This window comes from Anguilla rostrata, chromosome 11 (genome assembly GCF_018555375.3).
Source record: "Anguilla rostrata isolate EN2019 chromosome 11, ASM1855537v3, whole genome shotgun sequence".
In the NCBI taxonomy this organism is placed as follows: domain Eukaryota; kingdom Metazoa; phylum Chordata; class Actinopteri; order Anguilliformes; family Anguillidae; genus Anguilla; species Anguilla rostrata.
The window spans coordinates 31,215,832-31,232,668 of NC_057943.1; the positions used below are offsets into that span (position 1 = coordinate 31,215,832).

At 45.8% G+C, this 16,837-nt stretch overlaps 1 protein-coding gene across 3 annotated transcripts in view; it reads left to right on the forward strand.

Moving 5' to 3' along the window:
* The window catches only part of plxnb1a (plexin b1a), an 83,482-nt gene that overhangs the window by 37,272 nt on the left and 29,373 nt on the right, over positions 1-16,837 (forward strand). For 2 of the 3 annotated variants that reach the window (XM_064299358.1, XM_064299361.1), the window contains exons 2-4: positions 11,382-11,472; positions 12,316-13,429; positions 15,984-16,166. In XM_064299358.1, coding sequence (XP_064155428.1) covers positions 12,338-13,429; positions 15,984-16,166 — 1,275 coding nt within the window. In that variant the 5' untranslated portion in view covers positions 11,382-11,472; positions 12,316-12,337. Of the gene's footprint in view, positions 1-2,593; positions 2,709-11,381; positions 11,473-12,315; positions 13,430-15,983; positions 16,167-16,837 lie in introns of all 3 variants that reach the window. The other variant, XM_064299359.1, reaches the window with a different exon arrangement.

The window sequence follows — 16,837 nt, forward strand, 5'->3', positions numbered from 1 at the left end:
CGAGGGGGGGAGGGAGGGGGGATGCAGAGAAGAACAGATAAAGGGAGGCATGGAGAGTGAACATTTGTGTGAGAAGGAGAGACTGATAAATTGAAAGAGTGAGGATGAGATTTGGGAGAGAGAGAAAGACAGAAAGATAGAGAGAAAAAGAGCAAGAGAGCAGTGTGATGCCCTGCCGGCTGAAACAGAGGTGGAATTCAGAGCATTTCACAAGTCCCTGCAGAAGAAAATTCATCTGCGTGTGGCTAACGCAAAAACTTAGAATAGTGCCTTTTCTTACTGTAAGTATCAAAGCAATGCAGTTTCCAGTTACTTTACAATGGAGAAATTGACTTCTCCTCCCCAACACACGGCCATACGCCCACACACGCATACACACACGCACGCCGTCATACCCACAAACTCAAATGTACGTCCTCCACACGTTTTTTTTTTCTTTTTTGAATGAACATTATGGAAACCAACCGTCTGCGTCACAACGCTGGTCATTGTGAAAAATGTGTGCTTGTCCACACAGAGCTCGGCATCGCTCTGACTTTCTAATCAAAGGCTTATCAGCAGAGCCCTTGTTTTTCCCCCCTAGCTAACAGAAGGCGACTTGTGTTGCAGACCAGTATCGTGGTGCCAGAGGCAACGCAAATCCCGTCCCAGCTCGTCCCCTTAGGCCTCGAAGGCATTCGAAGAAAGCCCATAAAACCACAGCTGTGAAATGTCAAAAGGTTTGGGCCCCTTTCTTTATGAATATCACATATGTGCAAACCAACTCGTGTCCTAAGGTCAGAGGATCCGTCCGGCAGCTGCGTCAAGTGCGGAATTTGCGGGCGTGCTTCGTTATCTTGCCGCGCTCCGATTGGCTGGCCCAAGACCCCTGCTCCAAAGGAGCTTACGTCAGTAGTCTTCGGGAAATCCAAAATATTTGAAAGTCCCAACTTGAGCAATTAGGGAATTTATGGTGTAAGCAACTAGCAGGAATCTGTTTACTTGGAGACTTTTTAACGCACATTGTCTTTGGATCTCAGGCTCGTTTTCTCGTAAGACCTGCAAAGCCTCACCCAGCTGGGGGAATAATATATCCAGCCTTGCTACTGAACATTGGAATGCAACACTATTAAATAAATAAAAAAGCTTTGGAAATAGCCCAATGTTATGAAGGGCATTTAAGCCAACCAAAACATATGAGCCTTTCCTTTGCCATGAAGACAAATGGCATCTCCATTCTTTAATTTAAGTCTGGTGTGAATCGCTCTTCTCCCTGCTACGAGTCTGTTTTCAGTCTTTGAGCCACGCGTAACATGTCATGTGTACAGTAGCATTTTGGTAATGTGCGATCATTCAGGGAGATACAGTAATCCGGTGTGCTTAAGCAATGAGGCCTTTCTCACACACACACACACACACACACACACACAGAGTCATGTTTGAGCATCCACATGCAGTAACAGGCATAGCAGAGCCTTCCCTGACTTGACTCATCTCCCAAATCTCTTCAGTTAACCCCCCCCCCCCCCCGAGGGATCAGAATCATGGGGGGGGGGGTAAAGTAGGTAAAGAGGGAAACATTAACCCCCTGGGCGCATGGTACAGTGGGGCTGACCTCCTTAGTGTGCCCAGTCCCTCTGCGGGGGTACAGCTCCAAGACCAACACCTCTGAAGGTTAAAGGGTAAAAAATGAAGCTAGTTGAAGGTTCAAGCTCCCAGTAGGGGCATTTAACAGCAGCTGAAACCTGCAACCATCCGATGCCTTACTCGCTATTCCGTACCTGAGCTGGATTACTTTAGTATTTATTACATGATCTTTAAGTGCCCAATAACATATATACAACTAATAACATATGCAGATATGCTTGTATATGGTAGCGGTGTGTCTGGTGGAAAATAGTGGCGTACATTACAGTGTGAGACCTGGCACCAGGAATGATTCCAGGAAGCCCTAGTGTCTAAGTCCTAAGCCCCTGAGGGAGGGTCAGGTGGATAAGGCCTACTGGCTGGAAGACTGCTATGGAAACTAGGTTTATATCCAAATGGTTATGGGGTCAATTCCCCGGTGGCAGTGCTGTTAGCAATATGACTAACCTGAGCTGCTTCCCTGAACATCCAGCCCCATGAAGAGGTACCATCGGCCGCGCGATTGCGTAGAATAACTGACTGTGGTGTTAACTCCTGGGATCGTTAGCATGTGAAGGTCCTCCTGATTTTGCGTCTGTTGGGCTCTCCCTTGAAGGCTGATTATTTTTGGTTTGTTCACGAGGATCGCGCCCAGCACGATGCCGCGCATCCCAAACGTGTTTGGCATTCCACTCCGCGCTCCGGCAGTGCCAGCCACTCCGGAGGGGTGGGGAGGGGTGTGGAGGGGTGTGGTGTTGGAGGGAGGAGGGATGGAGGGAGAGAGAGAGAGACAGAGGGAGACAGAAACAGGAACGGAGGTTGCATCGGGCTGGTTAGTCCAGCGAGGTTGTTGATGTCCCTTTCATGGAATGCCACGCTGGCCTTTTTTTTTTTTTTTTTATCTTGTAGAAATGGCTTTTGTTTCCTCGTGGTGTTTTACGGGAAAAACTCTTCTGACATTTTACAGCTTACAAATTGTTATCAACAGGCCTGTGATCTGGGCAGACCACTGTGTCTGCTGTGCTGGGTAGCCAACGGGCTCTGCTGGCTTTTGGATTCATGGGTCTGAATTGATTTCTTATTTCAAGGTGGGAACAAGTGAGGTGAGTTCAGCTGTGTAATAAAACACTTTAATGGGTCAATTAAGCGCTGCGCAACTACAAAAAGCAGACCCTGCGGCTCTACGGGACCTGGGCTGCAGACTGCTGGCTGTATTTTAGGCCTCTCTTAAATCTCCCGTTTCTCCCCATCTCCCTCTTCTGATTGCTTTAGATTTAATAAGGCTGCCCTCAAATCATTTTTATGGCCACGCTGATCCGAGAGAGTGGTAGAAGTTACGGAAGCGTCGCTCTCGAGCATCCCTTTAATGTGTCCATAACGCATAATGAAATTTGAAGGACTTTTTGGCAGGGGATCAGCAGAGCCTCTGTGCTCTTGCCTGTGGAGCTGTGGTCTTTGGGCTCGTGACTGGTGGGCGTTTGCAACCCAAAGGGTCCAGGCGATTTTCTCTTGTTAAGACACTGATTTTACCTGAGGTTTACCTCAACCCTTCCTGCTTCCGTATAATTAATAATAATAATAATAATAATAATAATAATAATAATAATAATAACAGCAACACTAAGAATACTAACAATATATTTCATGCATGTTACTTTATTCTTAGTTTATTATTAATAATATAATTAATTGATTTATAAAATCACTCTGGGTTATGTTGTTTAATCAGATAAACAATATTATGCAAATGTTCTCATCAATTCATATTCACATGTGGGTGCACAAGCAATTTGCAAAGTCGTTTCTATTCTGTGTTTGTAGGAACATCGGCTGCATGAGTTTGCATTGCAAAATAACGCCGTGTGCGCGCGTATGTGTGCATGAGTGTGTGCACGCGAGTCTGTGTGTGTCTGGCATCCTTTGGGACCCCCCACCAGTCCAATCAGACAGAGTGGGGCATCGCCATGACAACCGGAACCACAAAGGGCATCCTCAGTCCCTGCTGCTAGATGAAAGGAAGGCTCGTTGTGAATGGGAGAGAGCGATGTGGGCGGGGCTGGGTGGGCGGGGCACAAACACATGAATAAGCGTGTTCGCGGGATAAAAAAGCTTTCTCCGTTCCCCGCGACGCCCCAGTTAGAGCGCACAGTATAGCCTTTGTGTGCAGTGTACTCCCGTAATAATTAAGACTGATTTAAGTGGATGGGTGTGCAAACACTGTGCTTACTGCCACCCTGCATTAGACCACATCTGTCAGGCTGTCTTCATTTACGTTCATGGGGTACTGTAGGTGGCCTTTTCTCCTGTGTGCCCCAGAAAGATCTTCAGTTGATGTTTAAAATTAGATTTATATGAGGATAATGCTGAAAGATAAAATGCTGTGGCGTATGCCCTTGTGGTGTTACTGAATGTTTCAGTGTTGAAAATACACTCTGAGTGTCACCAAAGCAGCTTGTCTCACATTATTATGATTCTAGAGGTTTGTGTGTGTGTGTGTATGTATGTACGTGTATACAGTGCAGTCCGTAAGTATTTGATCGAGACAATTTTTGTTGTTTCGGCTCTGTAGTCCAGAACATAAAATGATGAATATGAGGATAAAAGTGCTGACTCGGCTTCAATTTCCATCTCATCGGGTGAATCGTGTAAAACATTCAGCTCTGTTTATACATAGACCCTCATCGGGCCATTGTGATGTTGTGGAAGCAGACTTTCTGTAATGAATACACTGGTGATTTTTATCCCTCTCCCCTCAGTGTTAGCTGTGGGTACGAATGTGTACTTTTCCAGTGTGTGAATTTCAGGTCTTCCTATAAGCGGGGCTTGTGATTTCATTGGTCGGACTGGCTCCTGGTCTGTGCTTTCATTGGCCAGACAGGCTTCCAGTCTGTAATGTCATTGGCTGGACTGACTCCTGGCCTGGCACAGTGGATGGGACAAGGCTGTTGTGGGGCTGCAATGGGCTGGGTGTGGGAAGGAAGCTGAGGCATCTGTCAGTCAGATTTTGGTTTTGGCGGTGGGGTATTGGGGAGGGGGCTCTTAATAGTTAAGCTACATGCTTAATATCTTTCTATGTTAATGTGTCTGTGTGTCCATGTGTATTTAGGTGTTCCTGTTTTGCTGTGAGACTTATCTGTGAAGTTTTAAGCAGCTGAACATGACTTAGGCTATTCACACCATAAATGTGTACATGCTCTTCTCTCAGACTTAGGGAGGGGTCCATGTGAGTCCATGTTTGTACCCACAGCTCATTGAGCGCACATGAACACACGCATGCACACACAGCCAGTACACTCTGGGTTTTAAAATAATTTTTCATCATAGGTACCTGGTAATAAAGTCCTTGTGAGTTCATTTCACCAGACATTCAGCTTTTTGTGTTAGCAGCACCCCAGTTCAAACGGAAGCTACCCAGCATGAGATTGTGGGGGGGGGGGGGGGGGAGACATCTGCGGGTGTGGAGGGACAGAAATGTGGGGAAGGAGAGGCGCCGGGACGAGGGTTAACCCAAAGACCGGCGCACACATGCAAGCCATCGAAAAATGGCTGAAACAAAGAAAACAGTTACGCCTTTAAGAACGTTCTGTGGCCAAAAAAGGAAACATGAGGCACAGCATGCATTGCTGAAATTGGATTGAATTTCCCACCCAGAGAGAATATAAAGTTCCTTGTGCACTTTTTATGAGAGAGAATGGGACAGATCAGGCAAAGGCATTTTAATATGGCAGAACTGGAGCTGAGCTCAATAACAATTACAGTGAGCACCCATAAGACACAAGCTAGAAGCCGACCGAAGGTCTTCTATGTGCTACCAAATTACAAATCAGAAAATCAGTTTTCATTGGTTTTCTGAAAATGTAATTGCTACTATGAAAGGCACATGTTTGGTTTCTCGGCTTAAGTGTAATAAAAATTGTGTTATAAGATTGTGTGATTATTTTTAGAATGTGTTATTGAGTATGCAAAAGCTAACGACCCATTAGCCTGCACTGGGTTGGATTATTCGTCCCCAGTGATGCCTGAAAACGGCATTAATTGAGTCCGCGCACAGACCGATGTTTACGAGCGAAAGCTAACGAGTTTTATTGGTTGAGCGGCAGACCGATGAGCAAATCCGATCTGAACGCACATGCCCTGAACGCGATGCTCCACATGCAGGCCCCTCGCACTGTGCCTGTCTGACGGTAAGGGAAGCAGGAGGGTGGGGGGTCATGTTTTAAGGGTTGTGCTTCACCACCCCCCCCTAAACTCACTCAGCATCCCCCCCCCCCCCCTTCTCGCTCCGGGGGAAGGCGCCGGGCAGACGGTGACTGGAGATAACAGCAAAGTCCTCTTCAATTATTGAGCAGGGCTCTACCCCCCCCCCCCCCATTCTGCCTGGGGCAATCGAAAGAGGAAAGGGATTCTGGGATTGGGTCTGGAGTGTGTCCCTGTGATTGATAAGTGTGAGGTTGTAAATGGTGGCTCAGCAGCAGGTGTGTTTAGTGCTTTCCCCCGCAGGTCTCCACGAAGAGCTCTTGTCTCTTTACTTATTAATTTATGGTGGGAGGTCTGATGGCACCCTCCCCTAGCTACATAGAAGACCCCCCCCCCCCCCCCCACATGCATTCACTTATGACCCCTGGCCACACAGGCTGATGTGCAGTGTTAGGACTCGTACTGCATTGGGCTGTCGGGTGGCACATCCAGCTAAAGCAGTAGATCTCAGCAGAGACAGGGTTCAAATGGTCCCGAATTGAATCTGGACTGCGCCATTGCTAACTACTTGTTAGCGACAGCAGCCCTGACCCAGGAGGTGGGGTTTCAGCTGGGCCAGTCACTGAAGTGCAAACCCTGCAGTCAGCTGAGAGTCAGTCAGGACCAGGGCTGGGGACCCCAGCATACTCTCTAGCTCATAGAGAGGCCATAGAAAGAGGAGGAGTTGGGGAGAGCGGCATTTTTCCGAGGTTGGAAGACCAGAGGTCAAGACATTGGCGGCAGAGACTCCATCTCCTCTCTGTCTCTGTAGATTTATAGATCTTTTGGTCAGGGTGACCGAGGTCCTGGAACAAGCTAGAGCAATGATTTCAAGTTTTTTTTTTTTTTTTTATGGAAAATGCCATGAGTTATGTTTCTACATTTTAAATAAATTTCAGACCAACTTAAATTCTTTACATCTTAAAAGCATCTGTGACCAGTGTATTTATTTGTTTGTTTAAATGAGAGCAGGCAGTCCCATACTCCTTATGTATTTTTAAACTGTATTCTGACAGGGGGTAAGCAGGGGCGGTTACAGGTGGAGATGAGATCACTGTACAGAAAGTGTCATGGCAGGGAATCGAACCCCTAGCCAGGCACATTTGTATGGGTTTGGAAGTCAGCCACCCTACAGACCGTGCCTGCAAAACTGCCTGGGCCAGTCAGAAACATACACTAAAACTGGAATATCAAAAATTCACAAAGTGAACTATCAATTTAATTGTACAGAATACTTTGCTGAAGGGAACACAACTAAAGCCGTACTGACCATCACATAGTTCTCTATTCCCGTTCAGTTGGCTGAGCTGTGCAATTAAGTGAAGAATTTTAGCGTGGCTTTCTCAGTCCTGAATCACACATTGAAGTTCTCTTGCCTAGGGCAAGTCGGAGCTTTGAGCCACCAAAAACATCAGTGGTTACACTTGGCATTAGACAAAGTGAAAGGAATTTTTTTAATATTTTTTTTTATTATGTTATGGATGGGGGGTGGCCTGTGAGGGTTAGACTCTCCCAACTTGTTGCTTTATATAGATTGCTTGTGCGCACAGCCCTCCAAAGACCTTTCTCTGGGGAATTATTGGCAATTTTTCTTAAAATTACATGCGTGTAATTGCATTGTGGGAATTTGATGTATTCTGGGAAATTTCTTAAGAGTGAACACCAGAACAAGTGAAATGAAGGAGACAAAGATAGTATCCTTGTGACCAAGTGTTCTGTTTGGTATACCAAGAATCCATACATTCATAGACTTGTGAGAATGTAGGCTACGTAGAGAGTGTGTCCAACTTAACTCTTTCCCTGGATTTCTGCACGCTCGCCTGGGCAGCCATTTCACAAGAGATCGGTTCATTCCGATACTTTCTCGTGCTTTTCTTTTCCCAAGCTCCACCACATTTTAGTGTATTTTCAAACTGCCAACCATCTGCTCCTCGGTATTACGGGAGGTTCTGATATGGAGCTGCCGTTGGGGTTCCTCGGTAGATATCCGGCCCCTGGCCTGCGGTTGCCCTCTGTGGGGCCGATAAAAGGATGAAAGGGGGTGGAGCCATCGCAGCCCGTGTCCTCTACTGCTGCTTGCCCTCTACTGCTGCTCTGTTTGGGAAAGGGTATTTATAGTGCGGGAGTCTGACTGTCATGAGAACTTCCTGTCTAGAACGGTGGAAACGGTCCAGAACGTGGATGTTTGAGAGATGTTTTTATCAAAAGGATCATTTGATTAATTACCACAGCTTCTTTGAGTGCCCTTTTTTCTACAAAGGAGAAACAACAATAGTCTGAAATCTAATGGTGAGGACTTCTGAGCAGCAGTCTTGGGTACAAAAATGACCCATTGTAAGCCAAGCTATAGTTATGGGCCACAGGTGTATTTTTAAGACATACATTTCTTTTTTTTTTTTTTTAACTTCACCTTTGTGTCCTTTTCTGGATTATGTGCAGGCATTTTCCAGAAACACAGCGAAATCGTAACGGGTGTTAGGACGTGCTGTTGGTGTTCAGCAGTGATGTGCAATATCTCATTACATTCACTGTTTCGGTAGGTTTTTGAAAGATTAACTGTCAAAGTAAAAAAAAAAAAAAACCCATTTCGTTCATTTTAATGAAGTTTGCCTAAATTTTGGGTGATTGGTTGCAGTGGGGCAGAAAACATTCAGCCAGGTTTTTATTTTCCGTTGAATTGGGTGGCCTCAAGCAGGATATGGGATTACTGCGTGTGTTTCACAGGCCGTTGACTGGGCATGTTTTGAGTGGACGGCCACTCCTCTGAAAGCTAGAAACTTCTTTCTTCCGATTTTGATTCTCTCTCTGTCTCCCCCCTTATAATGTAGCCTAATAAGGTATTTCACAAAAAATAAATGAAGTGATAATTGTGTGCTCTGTCTCTGGAAAAAGAACTCAAGCGAGTGTTGTGGCAGGGTGCAGGAGCAGTGTGAATAGACCAGTGTGAATAGCTGTCGAACCCAAGCACAGTGAGGCTGTTTTTGATGCCCCCCTAGTAGAAAGAGTTGTTGCCCTTGGCGGCGATAAGCGGTTTTCATAATCTTGGCGAGCGGCAACCTCCTTAGTTTGTTGCCAGGTTCTTAACAACCCCTGACCGCATTACATCTGACCCGCGCAGTCTGACAGGTCGCGGAAAGGCTTCTGACACAGTGGTGCGATTCTTCCAGCCCCCCCGCAGGCGCAGTGCGGCCTCCTTCTGGGCCTGAAATGTTTTCCACCGGATCCCCTGGTCTCTTCCCAATGTCACGCTTTAATAACCAGCAAAGGATTCGATAAGGGGAAAAGTTCACCCCTCTGTCCTGCTGGTTGGGTGTGGGGGGAGGAGGGCCATGGAAGTGCTGTGTGTGTGTTTTATTTCTCTTTAACCACTGATTTGCTCTCATTTTTTAAAAATGGCGGGCAGGAATTTCTGTTCTTCTCATTTGACTATTTACCAGATTACGAGTGTGCAGTTACTCCTGGTTCTGACTGCGACTGCAGCAAACTGACGTATTAATGATTAAATAATTGCCAGCATGGTGATTGCTGGTTAGATTGAACTAAAGAATGGATGCAGCAATGTCCTCTCTGTAATCATAGGAGCCCCCCTACACACACACCCCCCCCTAACTAACTGGGCAGTGGCCTGAGTGCATGTCTCTGTCGCACTGTGGGAATAGGGGCTCTTTCAGAGTCCCAGTCTTTCTCTCCAGTGCCAGCCTTCCCACTCCAACGGTCTGGCTGAACTGGCTGGACTCCATCCCACTTCCGTGCCATGCGTCAGAGGGAGGGAGAGCGAGCGGGAGACAGAGGCAGTGTGTGTCTGAGGATGACCGAGAGAGAGAAGCGGTTGAGAGAGATAGTGAGAGAGAGGAGGGTTAGCCAGGGTTAACGCCCAAAGTGACCAGGTCATTCAATGGGCAGCATTCACTTCTGCTTCATGCTTCTGGTTACTAAAATAAGGTACAAAAAGGTTTTCATTTAAGAGTGCGTTGAATTTAACTGATTTGATTTTGTACTGCAAATTTTAACTGTGAATTTGAATTTATTCATTTAGAATTTTATAGTATTGAATTTATAGTTTTGAATTCCCATCTCACAAAGTAAGATTCCTAAAATTCAAATCTTAAAAAAACTAGGCTTCCAAAAAATGCAAGTTCCATTTTTCCAATGCCTCAAATTCAGTTTTTAAATATTTCATTTTTAAAAATTCAGCTTGTAAAAATTCTGTTTCAAAACAACTACAGATCATTTGGGTTACTCTGAAAAAAGGGGTTGAACGTGGATCCGATCAATTCTACCTGGGGCCAATCATCATCGATCTCTGTGAAAAGGGCCAATGAATGGCCAATGAGGATTCCTGTTGATATCCTGAGATCTGAGCCACCTGCAGCAGGCACATACAGCAACTCTCTAATGTTAGCAAGCGAGGCATAAATGGGCAGTGCAGCAAATTGTCTTGTCATACACTTTTGTAGCTAGCCAGGCAAATTTTACAGTCTAATTTCTAGAATGATATACGTGTAAACTGTAGAATAAGTAAGCCAGCAAATACCGTTCTAAAAGCGAGTTAGCTAGGTAGCTAACTAAACCCATGTTCAGGTTGTTTGATAACCGCTAGCTAGCTAGTTTTACTATGCTAGTTATGTATTCTAGCTACCATGTACCTATGTGTAGTATTCTACATGTAGGGGACAGCGGGGCCAAATGTAACATGGGGCAAAATATAAGACTTTTTAGTGGTTGCATCGGAGCAAAATGTTTAAAATGTTAATTTAAAGCTAAAATTTGAAGCAAATGTATTGAAACAGCTAAAAAATTCAACAATTGAATTTAACAGATTGATTTTTTTTTCTTTGTGAAATGATTGTGTTCTTAAATTCTGAACTCTTCAAACCTTATTTCCTTCTGTAGTTCTTTCTATTGTATCACCTTTTATCATATCAGTTCTGACTAATGCAGGAACAGTATGCACTGCTCTGCAGAAAGAACTTCATGATTTTGTTATAATTTTGTTGCAAGTTGAGAATGCAGCTTGCTTGGTGCCTGTAATTAAATTTTGTTCAGACAAGTAGGGGGAATGGTGTGGGCGAAATCAGTTTATGTACAGAGATGCCTTATTACAGAAATGATATACAGTCCTACCAGGGTTATAAATCACAGCAAATCGATCAATTCTAACTTCATACTCATCTGTTCTGAGTGCTCCAAGTTTCCAAGGAGATGGAATTATCTTCCAATCAACAGAACTTTCACGTCTACGAAGCGCTCTTAGGTCTTTCAATTATTTTACTGAAACAGTTCACTGCTGGCACTATTACATCAGCAAAAACTCCACACACAACCTACACCAGCAAGCAAGCAAATAGCTTGATTGGCATTTGTACACTCTCTATTAGGGTTGGATCCCAATCGTGATTAACTTCCTGAAAAACAATGCCAAGTCCTGCCTGCCAGTTCTTACTCTCGCCTTGCATTTCTTTGTGAATATTGTCATCATAATTTAATATGGAAGTGTTGTGTTAAAATAGATCTAATGCTGCTTTGATCTTCTTTCACAGATGGTGTCAGCAGGGTTCCATTTGAATTGATCCCCGTAGCTGGATGGCCAAGAGGATCGATGCCTCTCTAAAACGACGTCAGAGACGAATGGTGAGCAACAGAATTTTCCCGAACTTCATTCATTCACCTCAATTCCACTATGAAAATGGTGGAGAGGTGGGTCACTCAACCAGTGGAAAACCATATAGAAAAGAGAGGAGTGATGGATTGTGTGCAGGGTAAACCAAGAATGATGATAACGATAATATCTTTATTTATTGTACACCTTAATTGTGTGATGATCCTAGAGCTTTACACTATAAAAGCTGGCATTTTTGCACCTAGTTTAAATCTGAGAGCAGTAATATATTACTTTTTTGCAGATTTAGATGTGGAACAGGGCATTTTGTAATGGCTTTTTAAATTTAGACAGCTATGAGTAATCAGGCACTAAACATCTACTGTCAAATGTCAGTCTTATCAAACGGAGTCAATAAAAACAGGGTTAAGATGAAGACTGTGAAATGTCCACACTTTGGTGCCACACTCAAACTATTTCATTTCATTTCATTTGTTTACACAAAAGCTTTCTGCTGGTATGGCACTAATTCCTTAATCCTGTTATTTATTTATTTTATACACCCTGTTGCTCTCCTGGGCTAGTTAAATGGGAGTAAGACAGTTATGATTACTATGTTGTAATTTAGAGGCGCTCTACCAATCCCAGAGTATCTTGGTATCAACCAGTGAAACAATGTCAGTGGTGATTGGTGGATACTACCTCAAGTAATATCATCAGTCACATTGTTCTATTGTTTGGGTCCAATGTAATGTGTCACTTCTGGGGCTCCTTCCTGTTTTCTCAGAGAAAGGTGACATTGATACTGTCATATCATTATCCCTCTTACTGACCAGGAAGTGGTTTGTCTTTTTCTTTTCGCTTCCTGTTCCCAGTCTGTTTGCCAGTCGGCCTGGGATGGCGCTGATCTGCACGGCTGCAGTACTGCTGTCTCTCTGGGGTGGCGCCAGCGTGCTGGGCGGCTCCCTCTACCCTGCCTTCACCCGCGATGACACACTCTTCCAGCACCTGGCCCTGCACCGGGACCCGCGGGCCGGCAAGGTCTACATCGGGGCCCAGGACCGCCTCTTCCAGCTGGGCCAGGACCTGCAGCTGCAGGAGGAGGAGGTGACAGGGCCCGTGATCGACAGCAAGGACTGCCTGCCGCCCATCAACGAGGCCAACTGCCCCCAGGCCGGCCAGACCACCAACCACAACAAGCTCCTCCTGGTGAACCCCTACTCGGAGGAGCTCATCACCTGCGGCAGCATCTACCAGGGCACCTGCCAGAAGCGCAACCTGTCCTCCATCCGGGACGTCCTCTTCTCCACCGACCGGCCCGTGGACACCCAGTACGTGGCGGCCAACGACCCCCTGGTGTCCACCGTGGGGCTGGTGGTGCGGCCGCGGGGCAAGCACCCGGTGCTGTTCGTGGGGCGGGGCTACACCAGCAGCCACCCGCCCATCTCCACCCGCATCCTGGACTCGGAGCCCTTCTTCTCCTACGAGGAGACGGCCAAGCTGGCGGTGGCGGGGCGCCTGTCGGAGTACGACCACCATTTTGTCACCGCCTTCTCCCGCCGCACCCACATCTACTTCCTCTTCTACCGCCGCGACCTCAAGTCGCAGTCGCGGGAGTACAAGACCTACGTGGCCCGGATCTGCCTGGATGACCCCGCGTACTACTCCTATGTGGAGGTTCCGCTGACCTGCCGCTCGCCTGAGGGGAGGAGCTATAACCTCCTCCAGGCAGCGAGCGTGGGTCGGCCCAAGGTGGGGGTGGGTTCAGGGGCGGAGTCAGAGGCGGAGTCGGAGCTGCTGCTTGGGGTCTTCTCCGCCCGCCTCTCTTCCTCCAATCGGCCCAGCGAGGACTCGGCCCTCTGCGCGTTCCCATTGGATCAGCTGGACCGGCGGATCGACGCCACCCGCGACCTGTGCTACACGGAAAAAGGGGGCGAGTCGGCCTACATCGAGTACGATGTCAAGTCCATGTGCGCCGGCCTGCCCATGGTGAGACCCTGTCAGTTTCTGCTGGGATATCGCATATTTAACAGCGTAGATCAGGGAAGCGCTAAACTGGCCTTGGAGGCCAGTAGTGCTCCAGGTTTTCTTTTGCCTCATGTACTCAGGAACTGCAGTAGCCAGTCAGTGACTACAATCGATGAATTATCTATCAGGTGGAAAAGAAATCGAACAGTACTACTTGCTTCAAGGGCCAGGTTATGGAGTATAGGCAACAGTGTGGATCCCTGTTACTCTAATCATGGCCCTCATGGTCCAAGACCTCCTGGTTTTCCACCCACATTTTTACAAGGGAGTGAGATGGGAAGACAGTCTAACCAATCAGTAGCACTTATTGTTCAGTTAATTAACGGGGGGAAAAGGAAAACCAGGGCTGGATTTGGATTTGAGGTCCAGGTTTCAGTATCCATGGTATAGATTATAGAGCATAGAGGACAGTATAGATTATAGAGTATAAAGGACAATGTGATGTACAGTATCACCAGTTTGTTTGAAATACAATATATCCTTTCCCACTGTTATCCACTGTCTAAAACACTCAGAATCATTCTCTGAGGTTGTGTTATCTCCAAGCATTACACATAGGCCTACATTTAATCTGCAAATGAATTTAATGCACTCGTTTCCTGTAAGCAACTTTACTTTCGTATTTGAAATGCCCCCGTGGCTGGAATGGCTGGAAGTGGTGCCTGTGCACTAGGCAGACGGATGGAGCAGATGCCTGTGACCAGTGAACCGTGTCATATTTAATGAGACTCGGGTTCCGTTGGAGACGGGGCCCCTAATGCTCAGGAGCGAGCGCTGTACTGTAAACCGACGGTCTAATGGTGCTCTGTACATGGACAGAAGCAAATGACTGCGATACCTTAATGGGACTTCTGGGAATCAATAAGAGGCCGTTATGTTATGGCCGTTTAGAAAGGGCGAGGTGTAATGAAGACAGACGAGCATGGATGACGTCCTTTAGATAAGATAGGCATAGGCTAATCTTTTGTAAGCAAGATGTCATTTTTTATATATTGTCTTGTCTTCTCCATCTCTCTAGCTTAATCTATTTGTGAAGTCTCTCTAGTTTGCTCTGGTGGGATCTGTCCTAGCCTTGTATCTTAGTACTGTCTAATCAGTCATGTCTAGTCAAGTCGAGTGTACTTAGTCTTGTCTGATGTTTCTGTATTGTTGAGTCTGGCCTAGTCTGGTGTGGTGTATTCTGGTCTGTGCTCATCTAATATATTTGTCACCTCTAGTCTAATTTAAGCTGCTCTATCTCTTTGGCTAATTTAGGCTGTCCTATCTCTTAGTCTAGTTTATGCTGTTCTGTCTTTTAGTCTTGTGTCGGGTGCTCTATCTCTAGAGCTTGTGTAGGGTGCTCCACCTCTAGGCCTAGTTTGGGCTGTTATACTGTATCTTAGTCTAGTGTGGTCTATCTCTCAGTGTATTTTAGGCTCTTCTGTCTCTGTCTATTGAAGGCTGCCCCATCCCTAGACCTGGCTCTTGTCCAGTCTTTCTGTAGCCATTTGTCTGATCTTGTCTTATTTATCTGTCACACCAATTCCAGTTTTTCTGGCTTGTCTATTATTCATTTTAAAACTATCAAGCATTGTTCTATGCAAAATAAGACCATTGCACGGAATCACACTAGATATAGGCTATTTAAAGCTCAGACATTTGGAAATAAGCTCAAGCATTTGCGAATAAGAATTTTAATATTTACCGAATCAGGGTTTCCCCCAGGAAAATAGAGGAAGGGAAGTGCCTCAGAGGTTGAGCAGCGGAGGTGTAAAGTGGTGAGCCTTGGTATGCACATGGTGTAGCCCACACCTGACCTGGGGAAAACATGACTACACAATGCCAGTTTTTGCCCTTTGTTTATTGGAGATGTGAGTCTAAGGTTTTATTGATTATTCCCTGATGTTTGTAGAGGTGCAGCACCTCCACTATTAGTACCTGGGGGAAACCCTGTAAATAAACATCTTTTCCTTTTGGTTTTGCAATTACAAGTCTAAAATTCATATTGAGTTCCTGTTGGAGATGTGCTGCATGTATGCAAGCTAAATTGTCTTGTGTAATTTATACAGAACAACCCCATGGGATTTTTATGCTTGTTGTAAAGGGTATTGTATATATTATACAGTAGCCTATATATTGCTTTATAAAATACTTATATTCATAGACTGCAAAATGCTTGTGGATCGACTTGGTGTTATTGGGTTTTCAGGTATAAAGTGCTCATATCATCTCAAATTTACTGAACAAGCATGTCATTCCTGGGTGGAAAGACCTTTGAGATGATATAGGGATCAGTAATGTAGGCAGTATCTGAATCTGTTTGGTACTACACAGGCACTACCCAGGTTTCAGTACTTTTTAGATGAACTGAAAGCCTTCTTCCATAGCTGCTGTTGTTTTGAGTATGAGCAAATGTAGTAAAAAGGGAAGCAGGGATGAGTTGAGGTTTTAAAGGGACAAACAGGCAGCTGGCTTAGGTGACTTTGTGAAAGCGTGACAGGAACTCTTGCACACTTTGCCTCTGCTTGTGTTCTAGAACACGCTTGAGGCCTACCCCTGTGGCTCTGACCACACCCCTAGCCCAATGGCCAGCCGGGTGCCCATGGAAGCCGAGGTGCTATTGGACAGCCCGTCCGCCCGTCTCACTGCCGTGGCTGTCAGCATGAGGGCGAGGCACGCCATCGCTTTCCTGGGGGACTCCAAAGGAAACCTACACAAGGTAAACCGGCCATGTCGTGTGTGTGTGTGTGTGTGTTTTTTTTCCTGAAATATTTTTGAGTGGGTGGGTTAAGAAGCATGTAATCTCTCTTACATTGGGTCTGTCACACAGCACTTTTGACTACTGTCAGCTTCTTCAAAGTATGTTCTTGCTTCTGGGTTTGCTGTTGCCAGTTAGATAAACAGAAGCAATTATGATGCGTGTGTGCCTGCCTGCGTGTCTACCGGCGACTCAAATTAACCACATGAACACATCTCACAGACACCAGCACGGGGACCTTGAACCCATTGTAAGATCTAACCTTCCCTCTACAATTTATTACCAAGGGAAAGAGGATGTCAGAGCCAGCATCCCTGAGGCAATGAGGCGGTGCTAATGATTGGTGCATGCTGCTTTTTGTTCCATCCAATTAGCCTGGCTTAATTGGTCTGGTTGTTTAATTAGCTGTCTGCTTTTGAACTGATGCATTTCCCAAGATGCATTGCATTGAGACATCTATGTAAAATGCAAAACTGTCAAATGAAAGCGGGAGCAGGTGCAGCATTGTACAGGTGCTGTGGTTTGTTCTGTGGGTCCCCCTTATTTGTTTCCTGTGAGAACCAAGCAGACTCGCCATCTAGTGGCATAACAAGGTTTTGCGGATACTTTTGTGGAGCTGCTTAGCCAGTCAG